This window comes from Alexandromys fortis, unplaced genomic scaffold (assembly GCF_014885135.2).
Source record: "Alexandromys fortis isolate MF-2015 unplaced genomic scaffold, M_Fortis_MF-2015_v1.1 scaffold_67, whole genome shotgun sequence".
Classification (NCBI taxonomy): Eukaryota; Metazoa; Chordata; class Mammalia; order Rodentia; family Cricetidae; genus Alexandromys; species Alexandromys fortis.
In genome coordinates this window covers 8,262,898-8,286,373 of record NW_026067945.1, presented here as the reverse complement: position 1 = coordinate 8,286,373, position 23,476 = coordinate 8,262,898, and the positions used below count along the sequence as shown (strand labels likewise).

General features: G+C 49.0%; 1 protein-coding gene across 1 annotated transcript in view; it reads right to left on the bottom strand.

Annotated features, from left to right (window-relative positions):
* Nucleotides 1–13,437, bottom strand: part of Rgma (repulsive guidance molecule BMP co-receptor a) — a 41,355-nt gene extending 27,918 nt beyond the window's left edge. The window contains exon 1 of the mRNA XM_050149144.1: nt 13,093–13,437. Within this exon, the coding sequence (XP_050005101.1) occupies nt 13,093–13,106 (14 nt within the window). The 5' untranslated portion in view covers nt 13,107–13,437. The remainder of the gene's footprint in view (nt 1–13,092) is intronic.
* Between the last annotated feature and the right edge of the window lie 10,039 nt (nt 13,438–23,476).

The window sequence follows — 23,476 nt, the reverse complement described above, 5'->3', positions numbered from 1 at the left end:
TTGCTCAGGACAGACTGGGCTATCTCAGGGGATAAAGAAATAAGACAATTCTTGCTGTGGTGTGGAGACAGGCAAAGTTTTAGGAGGTAGAGCCTAGTGGTCCTTCCGCCCTTGGGACATGCCTTTGGAGAGATTCTGAGACCCTGACTCTTTTCTTCCGTTGTTTCCTGGCCATGAAGCAAGCTGCTGACTATACCACATGCTCCCCACCATTGCCACTCAGTAGGCCCTCCAGAGGCCCAAAGCCATGGGCTCACCTGGCCGCAAACTGGACACCCTCAAACTGTGAGCCAAGACAACCTGTTTTCTTTTTCTTTGCACACCATCTCACGATGGACTCCCACTCCTCTCTGCTCACACAGACAACCCCCCACCCTCAAGCAGTGTTAGCGGCTTCTTCCAAATGTAGTCCCTTTCTGCCTTGCCTCTCTCCCAGTCCCTGACAGCCTGCAGGAGGCCTCACAGCACGGAGGGAGAGCTCAGGCTGCTGAGCTTCCGAAGCCTCATCTCATAGTGCTCTTGTGGCCTGCTTTCAGTTTCTCATGAATAAAACTTGTTGGGACTTGCTATGGGTTACCTCTCATTTCTCTTCGGTATTTCCAGGTTCAAATCACAGCTTCCCAAACTCCTTGCTTTTCTAGTGTATGCATTCCTGTGTCTCAAGACAAGCCTCTGGGTTTTTTTCTTTCTTTCTTTCTTTATAAGTGAATAAGCTCGGTTATTTTGTTATTGCCACGGAAAGCTAACACAACACTATGGTTGGACTGCTGTGAAAACAAACGCTGGGGAGCAATGACTGACGGGGGAAGTGAGATGAGTGTCCATCAAAAAGGCGATGTGAATTTTCAGGTGTCTCGAGGGTTGCTTTCTAAAATTCATGGCTAATATTTTGATTCGTTCTCTTTTTAAATTATTTTTATTTTTGATTGTGTGCACACATGTGTGTTCATATTGGGGGGAGGGGGTATATGCATGTGAACGTAGGTGCCTGCCCAGGTCAGAGATGTTGGAGTCCCTGGGACTGGAGTAACAGGCAGTTGTGAGCCACCTGATGTGGGTATGCTGGGAACTGAACACAGGTAGGTCCTCAGGAAGTGCAGTACACCGTCTTAACCACCGAGATGTCTCTCCAGCCCCTTCATTTGTTCTTATGCTGTCTGTGTTGGTTGACATTTTCAGACAGTTTCAGCTAAGACAGGTTCATTCATGATCACCCGTGTTGTACAGAGGGAGAAAACTGGCTGAATGATCAGAAATACTCACTCAAGCTGGGCATGGCGGTGCACAGTTTGAATCCCAGCGCTCAGAAGTCAGAGGCCAGCCTGGTCTACACAGAGAGTTCCAGGACAGCCTGAGGTGATGACCTGGGGAGAAGGTGGGGAGAATGCATGGTAGGGCTGAGGCAGTTGGCAGGGATGCCATCTGGTTTTCACTGAAGTTGAATTTAACTGGCAAGCTTTGTAGGGGCTGATAAAGTCTTCATCGCGTCTTCCTTGGTTCTTTCTGGCCACACTATTACTTGTTCCGGCTAGGACAAACTATGGCATCCCTCATGTGGCCGGCTCTAGTCTTACTTTGGATTCCTCTCGCTTGGACAAACAGACCACTGGGTATAGATGAAGCCAATGGTCCAATACTGGTCTCAGGGATTTTTGCCAACCTCACAAATGGGGATGTGTGGCCAGTGCCTCTCAATCCATTGTTACCTCTCAGTTATGAATCTGATAAATTTTCTTGAGTGTTCTCTGCTCTCACCCTGCTTTGAAAAAGCTGGGGAGGGGACAGGGGAGAAAAATGGCAAAGTGTTTGCCTTGCCTACAGGAGGACCCGAGTTTGTCCTTGGGGTGCAGGATGTGTATGTACAAGGCTCTAAGTCTGATCCCAGAAACTCACATGTGTACATGCAAACACACACACACACACACACACACACACACACACACACACACACTATACTTATACCATGTCTTGAAGAGCTGGATCGGTTCACTTGACAGCTCCGAGTAAATTGACCCATCCAATTGCTTGATTCCTCGCTGATACTTCAAGGGCTACTCCTGGTCTAGCCATCTCGGAGCAGATGAGGCAGTCTTTGTTCACATTCCCCATGACCTTCAAGTCTGATCCTATCACCTCCCTGCCTTTATCTTCCCACACTGAAGCCCTCAAGGAACAAAGCAGGGCAGCCTGTTCTGAAAGATGCTCTCTGGGGTGATTAAACGTTGCTCAGCCTTCTACAGCCTTGAGATATTTTCTCTGCAGTGGAAGGACATAAACTGTCAGGTCTGGATCACGGCCTGGAAAGAACATTCTGTTTTGGTTTGGCGTCCAGGACCATCTCTGATAAAACGTTAGGCAGTTTCTGAATATCTAGGCCTGCACAGCCTTTAACTAACAAGCACCCTGCAAGGACCCCCAGAATGCCCTTGTTTGACTCTAAACGGCTTGGGCTCCGGAGCCTGTTCTCCTGTCGTCATTTGGATTATGTTATTGTAAATGCGTTAATTCGGGCACGTGCCTGCAAAGCTTCATTTGTGTTTTCCTTACTCAGTCTTGAGCTCACCCAAGAGTTAATCACCGTTTGTTTGCTATCTCCACAGGACCTGCATCTCTTCTGCAGGCTGGAACAGTCTGCCCTTGCTTTCTTCGGATAAAATATATCCATTTCAGCTAAATCTGGGTGCACAATCAATCCGGGGGGATTCCCCACTGTTCTTAATTCTTCATCCAGAAAAGCACCTTTTTTTTTTCTTTTCTACTTTTGTTTCTTGTCTCTGAGGATCATTCTAATCTCTGGCAATTCCCGTCCCCCTTCTCTGGAGCCACTGAACTCTTCTTATAAATGACCTTTTGAGTGGAACCTGCTTTGACGGTATTTTGAAGGTAATGTAATTCATCACTGGGTTTCTTCCTTGTCTTTTGATTTGTTTACCTCTCTCCCATTAAATTGTCCAGCTTCATGGTCTCTGTTGTACTTCATCCAGATAATTGATACTTTAGCGTGTGCTTAGCAATAGTAATAACAGTGTTCTACGAGAGAGACTATTAAAGGGACCGCTACACAGGCATGCTCCCTCTGTGTGTACGAGGCACGCAGGCGCAAGCACAAGCAACAACTGTACATTTTGGCCAAGAGGCCATCTCTGCCATCCTTCATTATTACAGTCTTCCTCTCTGTGGTAGGTGACAGGACAGGCCGCCACAGAACTTCCTCTCTGCGTTCACTGCCATAACAGGTTAGGAGGGGACTCTGCCCTATTAATTTGCTTCCAAAGCATCTGTCAGCTTGCTGTCATTGTTGGCACTAAGACCCTCTTCAGGGCTTGGGAGTAGGGTTCAGTGGTACAGTTGTTGTCTGGTGTTTGTGGAACTCGGGGTTTGATCCAGCCAAACACACACACACTCCACTGTGGATTTTGGAGACTCTCGAAACATGCTCCTTGAATTGTTTAGCCCACTTAATCTTCCTAGCTTCTTTCTAGCCTCTTTTCTCTCTGCGTGCATGCTATTTTTGTTTTGATGGCCTCCCGTTACTATGAGGGTGACTTCTTGGTAATTTAAACAGTTTTTTTTTTCTCCACCACTTAAATGTTACTTTTTCTAAAAGAACATATGATGCTGATATCTCAACAGCTCTCTTTAGAGACCTGAGGCATCATCTCACCCGGGATACTTCCACATGTAGATGTGAAAGGTGAAATATGAAAAAACATATTTGCAGATCCCAGTCACTTCTGAACATCTTTAAGTGTGTAATATGTTTTCCTCACGAGAGAGAAATTCCTTTTGCTTGTGCATTGGTTTTCTGTCTCACTCTAAGAACTGAAGACTCCGATCGAGACTTGAGATGTCCTGTGATGAGCAACAGGCCGTCCTGGTCTCTCTCAGGCAGCTCAGTCGAGAACCTGGCATCCCAACACAGGATACTAGCACCCCGAGAGGGGTGTTTCCGGAGTTCTCAGCAGCCCATTCCCCTGTCACGAGACAACGGAGCTGGCTTTGCGAGATGGATGCCGGTAGCTTCTTTTCAACAGGACCACTGACTGGAAGCCCAACATCATTGGCTACAAATGCACAGCTGTTCCCCATGACTTTCGCTATCGGCATCGGCCTCACGTTGTTTAGAACAGCCTCTGTCAGATTTCATTTCTTGAACAGACTGTATCAGACAGACCCATGGGTCAGCCTTCATGCTTATAGGTTCTCTTCTAGAACAGTCAGGGGATCTTCAGGGTCTAACGGACCAGCTCAGTGGGCCTGTGGCATGTGCACGGAGTACTGTTGGAACCTCACCAACTCTATCCCTCCAAATTGGCATGGATGTATTCAGTGTGCTAGGAAAAGGCAAAAGTGATTTCCAAGACAGAATTTACTGGAAGAAAAAAATTTCCTGAGCTTTCAGTTTCCTTCAATCCAGTACCAAATATATTTAGTGAAAACGAAATAATATAGGTCCATGTTAAAAATATTCAGTGTCCTGGCAAGTGACTCTTCCTGTGTCTCTCTTATCCATCCATTCATCTGTCTGTCTGTCTGTCTGTCTGTCTGTCTTCTGTCTATCTCTTTTTTAATATAAGATGATCACCTATCTATTTACTATCCCTTTTACTATAAAACAAATATTGCCCAAAACTATCAGCCTTTGACTGTTCCCTCCACGGTGGGTGTTTCCTATTCTACTTCTATTTAAATTGTACTATGAATCCTCCAACATAGCAGAAGAAAGTTGAGCTCACCATCCAAAACCAATATATGTATGTGCATATATACAGACAGAATGAGACACAAAATAGTGCGTATGAGGGATGTCAGGAGTTTTTACAGTTATGTCCTTCCACTTTCCTGGGCTTCAATTTCTACTTTAAAATTATTTTTTTTTCCTCAGAAAGTACAGATTGGTCAATGTGAATACTGCTGCCACGATGCCTCGGGATGGCACCAGCTGCTTCCTAGCCATGCCTCGGTATAAGTTTTCTCTTGCTCTGAATATACCGCAGTAAACGTGAAGAAGGAGCGACCTGAGGATGAGGACTGTCTACTTCTACTTCTAGCTGTGTGGTCCAATCATGGCCTGTCCGATCTTGGTCTCTTCAGCTCTGATACCTGAAGATTCATGGCCTGGTTGCCTCTGGGGGTATGGCAGATGGGTCTTCGAGTACCCCAGTCCCTGTACTAGGGATGCGCTGAAACTCACGTTGTCTCTGTAACTAATTGTCTTTACCCAGTACCATCTGACTTTTGAACAGTTCTAGAGATTCGTCTGCAACATTTCTGTATTCCCCAAGTGGAAATATTGCTGAGCAAGTAGGAAATGTTATCTGAGAAGTGACGCTTTTACGTTTCTCTGTCAGCATGAAATTCTCCAGCAACGATCTACCTGAAACCATACCCTGAAGCCATTTAATAACTTCCTCTCATTCTGAAGCAGTCTTCGGGGGCCAATGGGATGGCTCAGCGGGTAAAGGTGCTTGCTGCCAAGTCTGACAACCCGAGTTCCATCCCCGGGACCCATATGGTGGGAGAGACCTGACTCCTGCAAGCTCTCCTCCAACACGATGGAATAAAATTAAACCCAGGGGCTAGAGAGATGGCTCAAGAGTCAAGAGTCTCTTGCACAGGACCAGGGTTCAGTTCCCAGCACCATCCATAACTCCAGTTCCAGGGGATCCGACACAGTCTTCGGGAATCTAAGGCACTAGGCACGCACGTGGTGCACAGCCAAACACTCATGCAGTTAAAGTAAAACTAAGCACATCTTAAATAATTGAAAACCGCTTTTGGATACTTAATGCACACAAGATATGCAGTTCTTGTAATGATGAGTGGACCACACAGCCTTTACTTCTCTCAATTCCAGTAAGTTCCTGGGAACAGAACTGGCTGGAAACCATTTATCCACCACGTGGCAACAGTATGGAAAGACAGTGAGGTGAGTATGTGTCTCTCCTCACCAGCAGACGGCTGTGCTATCCGTATTAATGAACCATCCGGTGCCAAGCACAAATACTACGGACATTTAGCAAGAGGAACAGGCAATCAAGTTATTCATCAGATCCAAACCACGGAATAATGAAGGCAGCGCCGAAGACACAGTGTCCAAGCTGACAGGAAGTGCAGAATCTAAGATGGTGAACATTTCTTCAACCTCTGTATGAGAGAGGAAATACAGACTCCGGGCTAAGATCATGCCGTGCAGAAAGACCAGATCTCAATCGTTTTCCCTGGTAAAGATGGGGGGTGTACTCGCAGCTCCCTCCGAAGCGAGGATGAAGGGAACTCGTACAGTTATATAATCCACTCAGAACAGACCGCCTGGAACAGGGGAAGTGTTGACAAGTGGCTGCCAACATTAGTTGCTCATAGCGGATGAAGACCGTTGTTTGGGCTATGATAGAATGTCTACGATGGGCCAGGTTCTGTTAGAGGCCTTTGCATGTGTGGGGACTGGGGAGAACCCATGGCACCCTGTAAGGACCCCAAGATTACCTTGGCTTTGGGTGGGTTTTAGGACTTAGTGAACTCTCATTACAAGAAATAATTCTGTAGGTAACTGTAGAATTACCTTAACTATGCAAGTGGACATAGCTTGTTGCTGTTTATAACGCGTCTGAGACTTGGGATAGTTGAGCAACTTGCCCAAGGTCCCCAGGAATGCAAATGTCGGGGCAGAGGCTAAACCCAGGCCTTGTGATGCCAAGTCCAGTGTTTTTCTCCTCATGCCACAGCTGTGCCTCATCTTCACCCACGGTTTATCTTTCCCTGTCAGCCCAATAATACATCCCATATGTCTCGTGATGGATCGTGCGTTAGAAAGGGGAATATGTTTAGAGAAATACTATTTCACAGATGCTAACGCAAATAGAAAAATGATTTTAGAAAAGGGAGGATTTCCCTCAACAACCTCTCCCACCCCTCTTAAGTAACTTTGGAAGTAGAAAAGGTTCGATTGTAGAAGCCTCCATCTGCCTTTTGGGTGGCAAGAGGTTTTTTTTTTTTTAATTTTTTTTTCCTGCCACATATTCACAGTGCCCTTTCCTCAGTTTAACCATGCTCTAGAACACAGTGAAAATTTACACAAGAAAGTGGTTAAGTTGGTCCAGCTGCAGCATCAATTCTCTTCAACCTCTTCAGCTTACAGACCATTTGGAGGCATCTCAGACTGTATGCCAGGTGTCTTCTGTCTTGGACAGTGTGTGCACGCGCGTGCGTATGTGTGTGTGTTGGGTGGTACAGGATACCTGCTTGCCTCAAGTTTTGCTTCCTCTTGTGTACTCTTAACTCAGGCTCTTGGGATGGGGCGGGGGGGGGGGGGGAAGCATCTGTTTCTTAACCAGGCCCAGAGTCAGCAGACGCTGTCAATGGCAGCCATGTCCTAAAGAAGAAATCAGATCTGTTGTGGGAGGTCCTTCTGCTCCTCCAGCCTATAGTGGCTGAGATACCAGCCCATTGGGGCGTGGTCTCTTTCCCTTTAAAAAAGCAGCCACTTCCCTCTCCTCTCTTCACTTCCTGCTCCACCAGACGACTAGACTCCCTTCCTGGTTGTGCAGAGGGCTGTTGTCTGGGACGGTGATCTGTAAGTTTTTTCCTCTTTAAATAAATACCACCCTATTAATCATAATTCCAAACTGGTGTGGCATTGTTTGTGACTTACGCCTTCATCGATCCCTGCAGTTTGGGAGCTCTTTTCTCAAAATACTCCCAGCAGAGAAAAATGAAAGCAACGTCAAACCCATAAGCAGGCCTTGAGCTTCTTACATAGCCCAGGCTGCCTTGAACTCGTGATCTTCCTGCCTCGGCTTCTAAGGGTCACCACTAGCTTTCCCTGTCACCTGGTCCTAAGCAATCAGTTTAGCATCGCTATGATAGCCACCAGAGGGAGGCCTCTTCCTTAATGACTCTGGTGGACAGTTTCAGAGGTGGCAGACCAGAATCCTCGTCTGTGGCTTCTAGGCCTATGGTGAGGCCATTCTTCTTGGTGGCAGAAGCTACTTGTCTCAGGGTGGGTGGGAAGCCGAGAGAGCAGGGGTCAAGGACAGGGTACGCCCTTCAATGGGGCTCTCCCATTGGCCCACTTTCCTCCAACCAGGCCTCGCCTCCTGACACTCCCATTACCACCATCACCCCCAGCAACACCGCTGAAGTATGAATCCACATGGGTTGATCCGTCATGAGCCAGAGCATAAGATCCAGTCATGCCCTAAAAGCCCATCAGGGGACAATCCCAAGGCTTGGGCCTCAGGGACACAATTCAAACAGACAGCATTCTGAAGGCCGAACAGCAAACTGTTCCTGCTGACGTGAGCGATGTGTGACGAAGGAAGCCAAGCTCTCAGGAATCTTACGTGCTAGGGCAAAAATGACTTGCCGTGCCGAGCAGGGATGGACCTGCAGGAGACGTCACCATGACTCTCGGGAGAGCTGTGGGTGAAGCAGTCTCTCAGCAATGCAATTGCTTTAAAACTCTATTGATTATTTATATGATACCGTCTCCCATCAGAGGTATTTACTTAAACGAGAATAAAAGCACATTACCCGTCCAGATGTCCAAATATTATTATTCTCTTCAAGGTACCAATTATTTTAAGGGAACCCTGTAATTTCTGTGGTTCTGTCAACGAGCTATGCACTTTGGTGTGCTCTTCTGATGACCAGGAAAAAAAAATCCTCATGGGGTTGGTTTCAAGTGCCCCCTGGTTATGTTTTTGTAAAAACAATCTATTTTTCAGGATGACACCATCAAGGGCAAAAAATGCACACTGGGAGTTAAATTCTAAAGTCGGCAAGATTGCGCGGTTGTTGCCCAGCAGCTCAAGAGCCAGCATTTGAACAGATGAGATGGGTATCCCTGCCAGGGAAAACTCAGCCAGCAAGACCGAGTGGGCTATCAAACTTAGACAAACAGAGCGAAACTTCGCGAACGCAACCTGTGTTAGCAAACTGAAAGCCCAGCGTGACCTCAAGGTTTATAAACAGGACCCTCAGGAGGGGGGAGCACACGCCACATACAGAGCTGAGCACCATGCATAAATCTAAGAGGAGAATGAGTCCTGTGATAGACTACCTGGAGGACAGCTGACGGTGCCCGTGAGGGGATAAACATCTACAAGGCGGCCGCGAGTCAGTCTTGGTGTGTTCGTGTGTTCCCACCTAACCTGGCATGGAGGAAAAGATTCTTCAACATGCCTACGGACAAGTGAAACTTGTCCGCATCCGTCCTCCAGGAGACAGTCACGCGAAGAGGAATGCGATAGTACAGAAGCTGGCAGGGAGGACTCCGGCAGATCAGCTCTGTGTACACAGATAAGAGCAGAAAGCACTATCGGGTAACAGGACAATCTGTTGCTGTCGGGCAGGGCAAGCTCCTGCAAGGAACTTGAGATCTGAGCGTCCTGGAAGGTGAACGAACGTGGCACCTATTAAAGCGCTCTAGTGAAACAGAAGACAACACATTTAAGAGCATCTCTCCGCCGTGTGATCTCTGCTTTGGCTCTCGGACGGCACAGACTCTAAAGCGATCGGCCTTGTGCTAGTAAAATCTTTTCTTTTCAGGGATTTTTCTTTTCCCCTCTGATTTTTCACACTCTGGCTAGTGTAGTATTTTGATTTCTGAAAATTCTACCTCTGGGCAGCAGGGCTTTAAATAGACGATTGAAAAACCCAAAGTAACTCCAATGGGGAACTCTGCCATTAACCCTCTCCGTAAACTGTGCTTGCTACACCTCTGTTCTTCACTCAGAGGGCATGCCACTGTAGGCTCGTCAATTAGCAGAGCCTTTAAAACATCTTAAATAAAAGACTTCGGCATTTACATCGTCAATTTCTGCTAAGATTTCAAAACTGCTTCTTCTCGTCCTTCGAACCACCTCACGAGGCTTCCTGCCTCTGACCCTTGCTTAACTGTGTGCAGCATGTTTGTGTCAAAGGACACAAGAAACTAGACGTCTTCCTTAAGAATGTGTATTTGTCGCCAAGGACACTGACGTCTGCCTGATGTTGTGTGACGCTTGGTGAAGCGGTCCTTCACTTTTCGCGTCATCTCTGTTCACGGCTAAGAGAAGGGTGGACGGAATCCGGCTGTTGGTTAAAGAGAGAGGAGTCTGTCATTCGGGCTGGAAACCAGACAGATGGGAAAACCAGAGACTGCCTTCATCAGGTTAACCTCAGTCAAGGTTGCTGAATGACCAAAACAATGATAGTTTGGATCGCAAAGCCCTTGTCCTCAAGGACCCCATGAGAAACAGAAGCAGACAAAGGTAATTTGAACAAGTGCATTTAGAGGGGCTTCACCTCATTTATTTCGTAGAGTTAACATATTCCAATTAGTCTGCGAGGCTTTCTGATCCTCCTCCTTTGGTTTTGCTGTTCCCCGTGGATATACCACTTCCCCTCCCCCCACACTGGGTACCTACTTCTGAAGGATTCAGGGGGCATACCTGCTTCCTTGTCTACCCTGCATACTTTAAAGTTTGGCCAAATTCGGCAGCCATAAATGGTTTTGAACCTAATTCCGTTAGCAAGGCTGTAGTAGGAAAGAGCTCTTTAGTGCAGTGGTTCTCAGCCTTTCTAATGGGCGACCTTTTGGCAGTTCCTCATGCTGTGGTGACTCCCCCAGTCATAAAATTTTGTTACTACTTCATAACTGTAATTTTGCTACTGTTATGAATCATAATATAAATATCTGATCTGCAGGATTTCTGATCTGTGACCCCTGGGAAAGGACCACGGTTGGTGACCCACAGGTTGAGAATCAGACCTATGGTCATTCCCCTTGACCTCTTTGGAATCCTTTTCCAGGAAGTGAAAATGCCAGCCTGCTTCCTGGGAGCAGTGGGCATCATGGCTAGGGTGGCTGGATCTCTCCCTGTCGTGGAGTCAGGGGTGAGGAGCATCTATTCCTTTAATTCTGAACTTGGACTACAGAAAGTTGCTGAGGAGCAGACTCAGGGATCATACTAAGCAGGCTCTTCCATGCCTTTCTTCTCTGTCATCCACATCCCGGGCAGGCAGCAACACAAGTCAGATACGCCCCCCCCCCCCCTTTAAGAAGACACCACGCTAGTTGAAGGGCCCTTTTGTCATGATTATTAAACAGATTGTGTGAGTGGGGGAGACAGAACCAAGACAGAACGGCAGGGATGTGCTGGGCAGAGCAGCCACACACATCGTGTGTATTAGGAGTGAAAGCCCCAGTCCTCACCAGGGAAGGAAATAAGGGGTAGGGTTGGGAGGGGTGAGAAAAGGAGGTTGGAGTTGGGGATGTGGCTCGGCTGGTAGAGTGCTTGCCTAGCATGCACAAAGCCTTGGGTTCGATTCCCAACAGTGCCTGTATCCGGTGACAGCATTCAGATGAGAAGTAGGAGAATCACAGGTTCAAGGTCATTTCTGGCTACATAGAGAAGTCAAGACTAGTTTGGGATATATAAGACTTACAAGGAAAGAAGAAAGAAAAAGGAGGCTGCCCCCCCCCCCTCCAACTACCACTGCAAGCCCGCAGCCCAGAGGAGTCCGGAGGTGGGAAACGCACTTCATCCCAGGCAGAAAGCCGCAGGGCTCTCCAAGGAGTCAGAGTGCCCTTCACACAGAGATCTCATTCCCTGCTAGGATCGGCTGGCCTGGAAGGTGGCAGTACAAACCAGCCATACAGAAGGCGCAGCCTGCCTGGATGTGTGGGTGCCCCACCCAGAGCCTTTGTCCATCTGCACGCCGTGGAGCAGTCCGTCATTTCAGTGAAGCAGGCTCGCTTGTCACGATGCCGCGGTACCAGAACAGCAGGAATTCTTCCCCTTGTGTGAGAATGGCCTAATCTCTTTCCTAAGGGTCATGGCTTAACATTAATTTCACAGATCACCTGTATAGATATAGATACATTGGGGATCAGTAAGGTGACGGTACAGACATGCCAGATCCCTGGGCCAGAAAGACACCAGGTGACCGTTTACCTTGTTTTTGCTGGAAGATCCTAAAACTACACAAAGAAGGGAACCGGGAGTCCTTGAGGACTTCTTGCCACTAATACAACTCGCCATTCGGGCCCTGGAGCTAAGCTCCGGGCATCGGAGTGCTCCAGCACGGCAGGACGACTGGGACACTTGCGAACTAGTCTTTCTGGACAGGACTAGTTTCCATCTCTCCACCTCGGACAGGCGTCTAATTTTGAGGACGCCCAACTTCGAGGCTTGAGAGGACGGCAGAGCTCACCATTTCCGCTAGATGGCGATATTCTCCCTAATCCATCCGCCTCAAGACACCCAATTTATAAAATAAATACAATCCAACGCCTTCCGAAACCACACCACATAATAACAGCGCACAGGCTCCCATTAAAATCCCAGTCTGGGGGAAATTGACTCTCCCTCCGAGCAAATCTAATGCAATTACTTCAGTAAGATGCAATCCAGAGTTGCACCCGAGCGTCTTTCACATTTGCACTGGTTCCCCCCCCCCCCCCCATACACCTGCCCCTCTTCCCTAGTTCATACTCAGGAATGAGCCAAGGCGCAAGTCTGGCGCCGAGTCCTGGAGGTGTCGAACCTTTCCGGATTCTCTCCCTTTAGCACCCACTCCAAGCCTCGCACACCAGACAATCCCAGGGGTCACTCACACTTGAACCTGGACGGTGTACAGGGCCAACGTCCCCCCACCCCCACACCCCGGGCAGGCGCGCTCGTTTCCAGCCTCTGCCGCTCCGGCCTGGGTGAGGCGAGCCAATCGGGCTTCACGGTGGGTCAGCGGGGTGGCTAGACCTGTCCAGAGCTCTGCAGGCCAGAAGGGGCTCTTGCCTCAGGAAGAGGTGGCCGCGCAAGAGGGAGCTCCAGGCCGGTTCACAGTGGGTGGGACGTGCGCCGGGTCTGCCCAGCCACGCGCAGCGCCTGCTGCCCGCAGGACAGCATTTTAGAGGAAAAAAAGAACAAACACCAAACCACAAAACTTTCCTGCTGCCAAGAGAGCGAAGACGATTCATCCCAGGCAAAGCCCCAAATGTGTGAGATGAAACACTGGGTTGGGGGAACCGCAGATCAGCGCTGTGGCCACCGCAAGTGTCGGCGGCGCCTTGGGAACGTCAGGACCCCTTGCCCCGCTGTCCGCGCTTACCTTGGCGGCTGCATGAGCCCCTCCAGCCCGCGGGGGGTGGCGCTGGCGGGGCTGCGCGTGAAGACTAGGTGTAGGGCGGTCGCTCGTGGGTCCCTGGGCGAGGTGGGAGGGGCCCGGCTGGAGCTGGTCTCCGCAGCTCCGCGGACTCAGTAGCGGCCCGGGGCGCGCCGCCTGCTCCCGGGCTGCATGCCTGCGAGCGCCTGGAGGAGCCGGTCCCGGGAGCGGCTGGCCGGCCAGTGTTTCCCAGGCGCAGGGCTCAGGGCGCAGCCTGCGCTTCCGAGACAACTGCAGAGTAGGGCGGCTCGGGCTAACCTGCTCCCTCGCCCGGCCCGTCGCCGCCACCGCCACCGCCGAGCGCGGTGTCGCGAGGTTCGTTTGCGCGCGGCGGGGAGGGGGCGGGCCGGGCGCCCCGGGAACGGGCGGGGGGCGAGCGCGGGCGGGGCGGAGGGAGGGGCGGGAGAGGTGGGGTCGGGGCTCCGAAGGCTCCGCCCCTCCGCGGTCCCATCCTTGCCGATTCGTGCTAATGGGGTGTGTGAGGACGTGGGGGCGCGCCTGCCAGAAAGCGCACACTTACCCCGCGGACTCGCGATCTCGGGGTGCGAGCAGCAAGTGCGGCGATCCTCCCTCCCTCCAACGCAACCAACTTTCCTAATCCCGGGCAAAGATGTCGTGAAGTCCACATTTTCAACCTGGGGACTCACGGTGGTCACAGGTTTCTTATCGGGGATAAATATTGACCTCTGCCAAGACACACCTTTGTTCTACTGGGATTGTAGTCTCGTTTAAGAATTATGTTGAAAAAAATAAGTATGTATATTGCATGCACAGTGCCGGAATATACTCGATTACAATTACTACACTTGCAGAGTCTGGAGTAAAAAAGACCGACTCACACGCCCTCTCCACTGCGGTCCAGCCTCCGAGGTAATCTCCGGTCACAGCGTCTTCCCTCCACTCCACCCCCGCCCTCCTCGCAAAATTGCCAGAGGAAACTCCTGGGCTTCTCAAAGGGATTCTTCATGCGGCTCACGCACACAGTGGAGAGCACCGCCAAGCCCGCAGCGGCTCATCCCCAGGGTATCGCTCCAAAGCCACGTGTAGGTCTGAAACCCTAGCTGGGGTGTGAAGTCAGCCGGGACACACAGCTCACACCCAAATTAGCCCTGCACAGTGAGCGCTGCCAGGATATTTTAGACAGGGTTACGACCTGACCTTCTCTGTATACTGAACCAAGCGCTTGAATTTTGATAGGATGAGAACTCCGTATTTAATGAAAAGGTATCGTTATGGTATTAAGACACCGCCGTTATTTATGCTGTGGTCTTAGGGGGAGTGGTTTTGAACTCAATATTCTGCGTTTTATTGGCCGAATGAATTTGGATAATCTATAACTGAGCTATAAATAAACACATGGCTATTAGCAGGAAGGGATTGGGTGTTGCAGTTGGCTAGTTTCCTTAATTAGCCCCGACCTTGGACAAATCTTTTAGGTCTTCTGAGCCTCAGTTTTCTTGTCTATAAATAAGGGAGTTGTACTAGGAAGTGGTGTGTGTGTGTGTGTGTGTGTGTGTGTGTGCGCGCGCGCGTGCGCGCGCTCGCTCTGTTTTGAACCTTCTGTTTTCACGTTCCATCATCATCCTCTGCTTAGAGACACTCCCCTAACCCCACCCCCAATTCTCAAATCCCAGGAGCTGTTTTCCTGGCTCTGACATCAATCTGTAATTACACCTTTATTTGTGGCCTTCTGTGAGTGGTCAGGAACCTCTCCTTGGAGCCATCATGCCCTCCCAGCACCCAGTAGAGTCTGGTGTAAAGCAGATGCACAGTAATTCCTATCGTTCAGGAGCCCCTCTCGCCTTTTTAAAAAGGCTCATTGGAGGTGCTTGACATGTCGCAATTTGTGTCTCATTTTCAAACGTCATCCTTAGAAAGGGCTGGGTTTTCTCTTTGGGGGTACAAACAGGCCACTTCCTAGACCAGGAGGGATAAATCTCAGGTCAACTGTGGGTCCGTGGAGGAAGCCAGAGTTATTTACTTTGATGAGCGGTCGGTGAAGACAAATAATACACACTGCTCATCCCATACTAAACTGCAATGGAACTCTGTACAGGCAGCTGAAATACACCCATGAGCACTGTCTTTAAATAAGGCCATAGGGGTATGTTGAGGGAGCCAATTAGCAACCGTGTGTGGCTTCAAGAATAATCTAGAAACATTCCTAATATAAAACTCCGGGGATTCTTTGTTTTTCTTTTAACCCTGAATTCCTTAGGCATAGGGACAGGAAATAGGCTAATTTGGGCTCAAGACTTGTGTTTGTTTGTTTGAATAAGTCAGTAGCAAACTAGAACTGGAAGTAGCAATCCACAGGTATATCTGTAGAAGTCCCCACCCCCCTCCTTCTTTTGGCTTCTGGGTTTCTCCGGGTAGCCTTGGCTGTTCTGAAATTTGCTCTGTAGACCAGGCTAGACTCGACCTGAGAGGTTTGCCTACCTCTGTCTCCAGAGTGCTAGGATTCAAGGCATGGGCCACCACAACCCGGTCCCAGTTTCTCTTCTGATGGGTAAAGTAGCAGAGGGGGAGTTAAAAATCTGTCTTCATAAAAGACAGTTAGGGCGTCTACTCTTTCCCGGCCACTCTCTTTCCTTCCTTCTGTGAGAACTGCATGCTCGCAGCGGAGAGCCCAGGTCGCCAGGCCTCCACTCGCTACAGCAGTTAGGCGAGAGAAGAGTCAACGGCCGGGCTTGCCAGACGAGCCCCGCGTTGGCGCACCCGGGAGGCGGCTCTCCTCCCAGGACCACGCCCCGCGGGCGGGAAAGCTGGCGGAGCTCCCGGGGTGTGGAGCAATTTGCTGTTTCTGTCTGTTGCAAATGAGTGGTGGCACCTGCTGGGCGAGAAGGCACCCTCAGAAAGTGAATTCAGGAGGAGCAGAGGAGAGACTCCTTTTTGCTTGACTGACAAAACAGGCACATGGCTGGCTGTCTCTTCCGGGTCAGAGTACCCCGCTCAGCCCATCTTTCTCGGTAACTTCAAGTTCAGAGCTGTGAAAGTGTAGCTCGAACTCAGAGTGTGGAGCCAGAACTCTGCCAAGACCCCGTTGTAAAAAGAGTGACACTCTAGCTCACCTCTGGCCCCAGTGACATCAGTGACATTAGGGAAGTGCGGGGAGCTTGCCCTCCGGGATCAATGTCTCTGCAGGGGGCTTATGTCGAACATTTACGTCACCGTCAGGCCCTAGGCTGGACCCTGGATGGAAATCCTGATTGCAAAACACAGTCCTTGCCCTTAGGCACCTGTAGTATAGTTGGAAACTAGGAGCAGAGGGATCTTTCAGGGAATCAGGCTCCTGGTCCATCGGTGTAGACCCCTCCCTCTAATGAAACAGTCCTAATGAAACCTGCACTAGTGAATGCTACTTTGGGTCAGCCTGCTGGCCTTTGCTTCCGACCAGTGGCTTTATGAAGCTGTGACCTGCTAAAAGAATATAGGGTGAAAGGGAGGGAGGGGGCATTGCTGCACTGTCTGGCGTTGTCAATTAGATTTTATTATGGCCAGCAGCTATGGGGGTGTGCTGGGTTTAGGGTCGATGGAATGAGGATCATGCAGGTCATATCTTAGAAAATGACAGAAAAAGAAGACGTCTTAACTAGACTGAGGACACTGCGTTTCAAATAATTGACATCAAGGCTAAAAATGGACACCGGAGTAGTGATTCGGTTCAATAAGTTTGCGGGGACTGTTGAGATGGCTCAGCAGGTTAAAGGGGATTGCGGCAGGAGCTGGCTGCCAAGACTGACCTTCATCCGTCGCTGGGCCCCACATGATGGGAGGAGAGAACAGACTAGAGCAAGCCGTCTTTTGACTGCTGTCTTTGCTGAAGAGTGAGCGCAGGAGAACCATAGACGGCAGTTGAGCTGGAAAGGAATACAGACGGATGGATGGAGCTCAGTTTGCAGTGACAAGAGGCAGGAGAGCAGCCAGGAGACCCTATTGCTACTTAGAAGACACTAGGAAGAAGGAGGTGTTGGCAACCCAAATGTTGTGCAGAACTCAGGAATGAAGAAATACCAAAGTGGCAGAAATGGTGTGGGCACATAAGTCTGTGTTAGTGTGCTTGCCTAGAAGTGCAAGGCCCTGGGTTTGATCTCTAACTCTACAAAGGCTAAAAACATACAGAAACTAGAAAGTTTTGGTGCAAAGGGCCAAAGAAGGGTAGACTTGGAAAGAGAGAAGTCAATGATAATAAGACTCGTGGCAGGGCACCGCCAAACCTTCCTTTGAACATTGTTTAGTTTTCCACACCTGACAATGTGTGGGAATTGAAAAACCCAGGGCCTGTGCCCATGGGTGCGGGTCAGTGGGTAAGAATGTTCCGTTAGCCTGGTCAACTGGATTCTGTTCCTGGAGCCCGTGGAAAAAAGCTGGATGCGGGGGACTGCATCTGTTATGGAGTAGTAGTGAGATGGGAGCCGGAGACAGAAGAATTTCTGGGAAGCTTGCAGGCCTGCGAGCCTGGAGTCCACAGTACAACAGCAGCAGCGGGAGAGATCTTGCCTCAAAAACAAGGTGGAAGGAGAGAACCGACTCCAAATGTTGTCTTCAGACCTCCTCATGCATGATGTGGTATACAGAGGGCTGGCACCTTCATATCTGCACAACATACACGCACCCACACACACACCCACATACACACACACACAATAGAAAATAAGAGTTCCAAAAGGAAAGAAGATCAAATTTATTCACAAAGGACGTTGTCAGCTTTTTTAGCCCCATTTGCTATATATGGTAATCTAAGCAAAATGAGGACCTGAGTTTGTTTGTTTGTTTTTTTAAAAAAGTTAACTACCAGTCCTAGGAACAGAAAAGCAACACCGCTTTTCCTCATTTATTTTAATTTATTTCTTTATTTTAGGCAGCAGAATAAAGTGACTTGGAAGCCAACCCTTCTGTGAAAGCTGACTGATTTAGACATGAGTGTAGTTGAAGGGTTTGGGCAGCCGCAGCTGCAGACCAGCTGGGCTGTGGTCAGTGAACATAGCCTCCCGTGCCACAATAGCTCCCACAGAAGCCAGGCCTTGACAATCTAGAGGCCTTGGGAACCAGCTGGCAGGCTCCATTGCCTTCGTGGTGATCTGGAAGGTGGGGAGGCTTGCTGGCTTCTTATTCTTCTGGGGGGGAGCGGGGGGGGGCGGATCCCTTTGGGTTTTATTTTGCAATCATCTACTGAGTTCCTCCCCTACAACATCCTGTTGTAGATGTTGCCTGTATCCTTGGGCCAATCCTAGCAGGTAGAAACTATTGTATTTTCTAGGAAACAAGTTCCAAAAGAGAATAAGCAGTCAGGCTTCGTGTTCATGTCTACTGGAGTTCAAAGTCAATGCATCCCCCCCCCCGCCCCCCTATTTCCCTACCTTTCTTGATAGGCTTAGGACAGAAATATTACACACCCTAGGGAGTCAGCATGGATGTCTACTTTCAATAATGGTTCCAAAGCGAGTGGAGTATGAATGACTGGCGGTCACCTAGGGTGAAATGCATCCGGTGTTCATGGATGAGCTCCACTGGTGCACTGTGGGCTCTGAGGACTCTAGGTCACATGAGCCACAGGGAAGCTCAGAGAGACACCGAGTTTCATTAAGCCTTCTGATGAATGTTCCAAGAATGACCTAGTCAGACCTCTTTCATGGGATTCCCCTTTGTACGCTGTGAATACGATTGGTTAATTAATAAGGGAAACTGTTTTGGCCTGATAGGGCAAAAAAAAAAAAAAAATAGAGGCAGATAGGGAAAACTCAACTAAATGCTGAGAGAAAGAAGGGCAGACTCAGAGAGAAGCTGTGAAGCCCTGCCAGAGACAGACCCTGGCACTTTAGCAGGTAAGCCACAGCTATGTGGCGATACACAGATGAATAGAAATGGGTTAAATTAATATGTAAGAGTTAGCCAGTAAGAAGCTAGAGCTAATAGGCCAAACAGTTATTTAATTAACACAGTTTCCGTGTGATTATTTCGGTTTCTGGGCAGCTGGGAAACAAACAGTGGCCCCCCTCCAACAAAAAACTTACTATTTCTCTCTCATTTCTACCATTCTTCTGGAACATTCCCATGCATTATAGATGCTGCTTTCAGTGTAAGCCTCTCCTCATCACCGGGAGCATGATGGGTGCCTTATCCTATAGGGAAGTCTCTTTTGTAGAGCCCTCCCAAACTCCTCCAACACCCAGCCTACTGTCCTTTTCTTCCCTGTGATACAAGTGCAGCCTTCTAGTTCGTCATCCTAACGAGAAGCAGGACCGTCAAGTTCAAGAGGGCTGCGGTCGGCACGCTATGGACAGTAGCTTATCCGCAACCTCTACGATTCTAAAATTGCGTTGACCGAGATCTTCCAGTCCGTCAGCATGTATCAGTGGCACCCATACCACCGGCCCCCAGAAACAAAGCGTGAAAAAGAAGCCAGCCAGCTTCACCACTTAGCCTTGGCTTTGACACGTGGAAGGGGCCTGTGATCTAGGGACCTGAGTGAATTCCCAGAGGGAAATGCCAGGAGGAAGTGCAGGTCACGTGGCTCTCTCCTCCTTCCCTGCTGCCTCCCAGCTTCTTCAGACTGGGTTCATTTCAGGAACCGCAGATCCTCCAGGGAAACTCCTTAAGGGCCCTGCCTTACACAGCGGAAGTCGGCTTGCTTGTTTTTTAAATAAGCAGGGTCCGGACATTGGATTTTTTTTAATTTTAGAAAATACAAAAATAAAGCAAAAAAGACAAATATAAATGGGGGGAAAAATGAAGCTTCACTATTTTCTGGGTTGTGGAAAAAAAAAAAAAAAAAGAAGAAGCGTAGCATGGAGGCTGGAAGGCCAGATCTGCAGAACAGAGGGGATCACTTGGATGGATGCAGAGCTAGCTAGCCCTGCGGTTCAGGCTTACACTTCTGTGTCATCGCTCATTCCAATTCCCGGGGCTGAAGACTTCTGAGGTATTATCAGGCGACACGAGGTCACTTTCATATTCCTGGGAGGAAAAACTCCCTGATTTGCAGAAAGATCTTGGATTTGACCTGTGGCTTCTGCGTTACCCAGGATCGGTGACTGTGTGAGTCAGGTGATGAAACAGATCCAGCTGGCTTTTGCTCATTAACCTTCCTCCCATACCTCGAAGAATAACCTCAATTTCTTCGGGACTGAACCGAAGCAGCCGATTTATGAAACGCCAGCGGCGAGGCTGGAGTCTGTATTTTCTGGGCTTTGGCGGGACTTCTCCGTGGGCCGCCTTGCATATTAAAAGGTCTGGTTGGGCAGCGTGGTTTGTGTTTCCGGCTGTAAGTTTGCAGTGAGGGCCCAGGTTTGAGCACCCGCTGCTCTCTCCGTCCGTGCCTGGGCTGGTTGGCTTCCTTTTCACGCTGCCTTACCTGGAGGCTAAATGACATGGGTATTGCTGGTGTGTGTTTAGTGATTGATAAGTCTTAGGAAATGCAATTTTGAAACCATAGAGTCTGCAAAGTTCCACAACCGTGCTGCAAGTGTGAGGATTAGAAACCCGTAAAAGACCCCTCCCAGATAACGCTGTTCACCAGGGAGCCAGGAACCAAGGGATGAATTCTGGGGCCAAGGGCGCACCCTCAGCCCCGTGGGCTGTGGAAGAGAATCTCAGGTTCAAAGGGAAGGCCACCTGCGGCAGGAGTGGGGAGGTCTAGGGGCAGGGCGGGAACTCCTTCAAAGTCCAATAATACCCAGGGGACCAGAAAACCAACATCGCCGAGACCCTGCTCCCCAGGAAGGCCCGTTAGCCGCCAGAAGTCACAATCACTTCTGAAGGACTTAACATTTTGCGGGCTTTCCCACCCGATTTCATTTTCATTACCTGATGGAAAAAATAATCACAGTGGGGGAAAAAAATTAAAATGTACAAACCTTAATCTGAGCTCCTGAAATGAAACCTCATCTCCGTCACCTGGATAAATGGTGTTTTAGGTACGGGATGTGTGTGTGCCGTGGGCTATAGAAAATGCTTTGTGTGCCTGTCGACGTTGGATGTCGAGGTTCTGGGTGCCGGAGGCCCGCAGATAGAATCCAGTGAGCTAGGGTTTAAAAATCGGTGAGAGAAGAGCTGAGCCTTCAAATTTTTATCTTTGGATCAAGTACAGTTTTGAGAAATCATCTCCAGCGCTTCTGAGTTATACGGAGTGCTTACAGGCAAAACAGAGGGTTTCGGGAGCATCTTCTCTGAGTTAGAAACCTAGACTTTACTTTGGATCCCCCCATCTTCCATAGCAGCGTCTCTCAGTCTCCCTGTCTCAGGAGTCATTTGGCCAGCTTTCTAGACATTTCTGGAACCCCCAACCCTCATCTCACCCTGTCCCTTCATGCCACGCTCTGGCTCAGGCTCCCTGTGGCTTTTGTCAGAGACTGTTTGAACCACCTTTTCATAGCAGCCCTGGTTTGACGCTGCTTCACAGTGCCCCAAGAAAGGCTGGTCAGCTCCAGTAGTCACTAGGGAGGGAGAGACAAAGTCAAGCCATAGCAGGGTACACCACACTGTCAGGATGACGGAAATAGAAATAAAGACAATAGTGACTGCCTGCAAGGATGTGGCTAGCCTAGAGAACTCACAAGGGTGGTGGGACTGTAAAATGGCACAGCCATTCTGGAAGGCAGATTACATCTCCCTTCCTTTCTTTTTTCTTTGTGTTTATGTGTGTGTGTGTGTGTGCACGGAGTGTGTGAGCATGTGTCCAGAGGACAAAGGCAGAGTTCAGGTGTCTTCTTATTTCTCTCCTTATTTTTAAAAGCAAAATATTTTCACGAATTGAGAATTTCATGCATGTATAGAATTTAATCTGAGCCCATTCACTCCTTCCTCCGAATCACTCCCTATCTCTTCATGCCCCCTCAGCTCCGTGTCTCCATTTCTCCTAGACTGGATAGCAAGTTGGAGGGATTCGTTTGTCTCTGTCTCCACAGGTTACAGGCACGCACTACCAGGCTTAGCTTTTTTTTTTTTTTTTTTTTTTTTTTTTTTTTTTTTTTTTTTTTTTTTTTTTTTTTTTTGTGGGTGTTTGGGATTTGAACTCAGGTCCTCATGTCTGTTCAGCAGTCATTGTAACCCAACTGATTCATCTTCGCGGCCTCAAAGTTTGACAGTTTGTTTTAAAACTAAACATACGATTACATTTAACTCCATAATTGCAGCCTTCAGCACAAACCCCTGGGGAAGGAAAACTGCATTCACATGAACCCCAATGAAGATCGATATCCAGAGAAACTTTTTATAACAGTGCAAACCATCTTTTGGTGGCCCAGAGGTCTTCCCGGAGAGGGACGACTGTACAGCTGTGATACGCCTACAGCTTGGACACCTATTCAGCACAAGGATTCAATTACTAATACATTCCACTAAGAGGAGAGGTCTCTGGGAAAGAACAAGAAGCAGAAAAAGACAAAATCGGGACGGAAAGATGGCTTTGTGGCTGAGAACACTTGCTGTGTCACGAGGGCCAGAGTTCATGTCCCACCACCCACAGAACAAACCAGAGGCCCTGTGTGCCTGGAGCCCTTCTCTTCAGTGGGGGAACGAAGACAGTAGTAGCTGATACTAGCTGATTTCCAATATAGTTTAAAAAGAAATGCAAGTCCCAGCTTCAAGGAGAGACCCTCCCTCAAAGGAATAGGAGGACCCCAATACCTTCTTCTGACTTTTATGCAGGTACCCCAAACACATAGACAAGCACCACAGAGATAAACATACTCACACACATGAACATACACACTAAAATAAATCTTGTAGAGGACACATGTATGAATATTTGATATACAGGTACACATGAATATTTGATTGCATGTATATAGCATTATCAAAATGATGTCAAGAATTCCGGGGCTTTGCGATGGGGAGAAGCCAGGCTGGAAGAGAAGTAGCTATGCTTACAATGGTGCAACAGGAAGAATCTTTGTAAAGAGGAGATATTGAGCGATTTGACAGTGGTGGTTATTATGTGAGCTTACAGAGAAGATGCAATTATATTGCCTTAGCACACGAGGGTTGGTAAACACAAGGCAAACTGGGTCATCTGGATAAGGCAAGGAGGGAAGTAGACTTGCAAATGTCCTGCCTGGGATATTGTACTGCAATTCTGCAAAACTATTCAAGGAGGGGCACTCGGGACAGCGCGTGAGTCGTCGTCCTCATTGTCGCCATGCCCGCTGACATCAGCCAGTGGTCCGGGCCGCTGAGCCTGCAGGAGGTGGACGAGCGCCCTCAGCACGCGCTGCGGGTCGCCTACGCCGGGGTGGAGGTGGACGAGCTGGGCAAAGTGCTGACGCCCACCCAGGTTCAGAATAGGCCCAGCAGCATTTCGTGGGATGGCCTTGACCCAGGGAAACTCTAC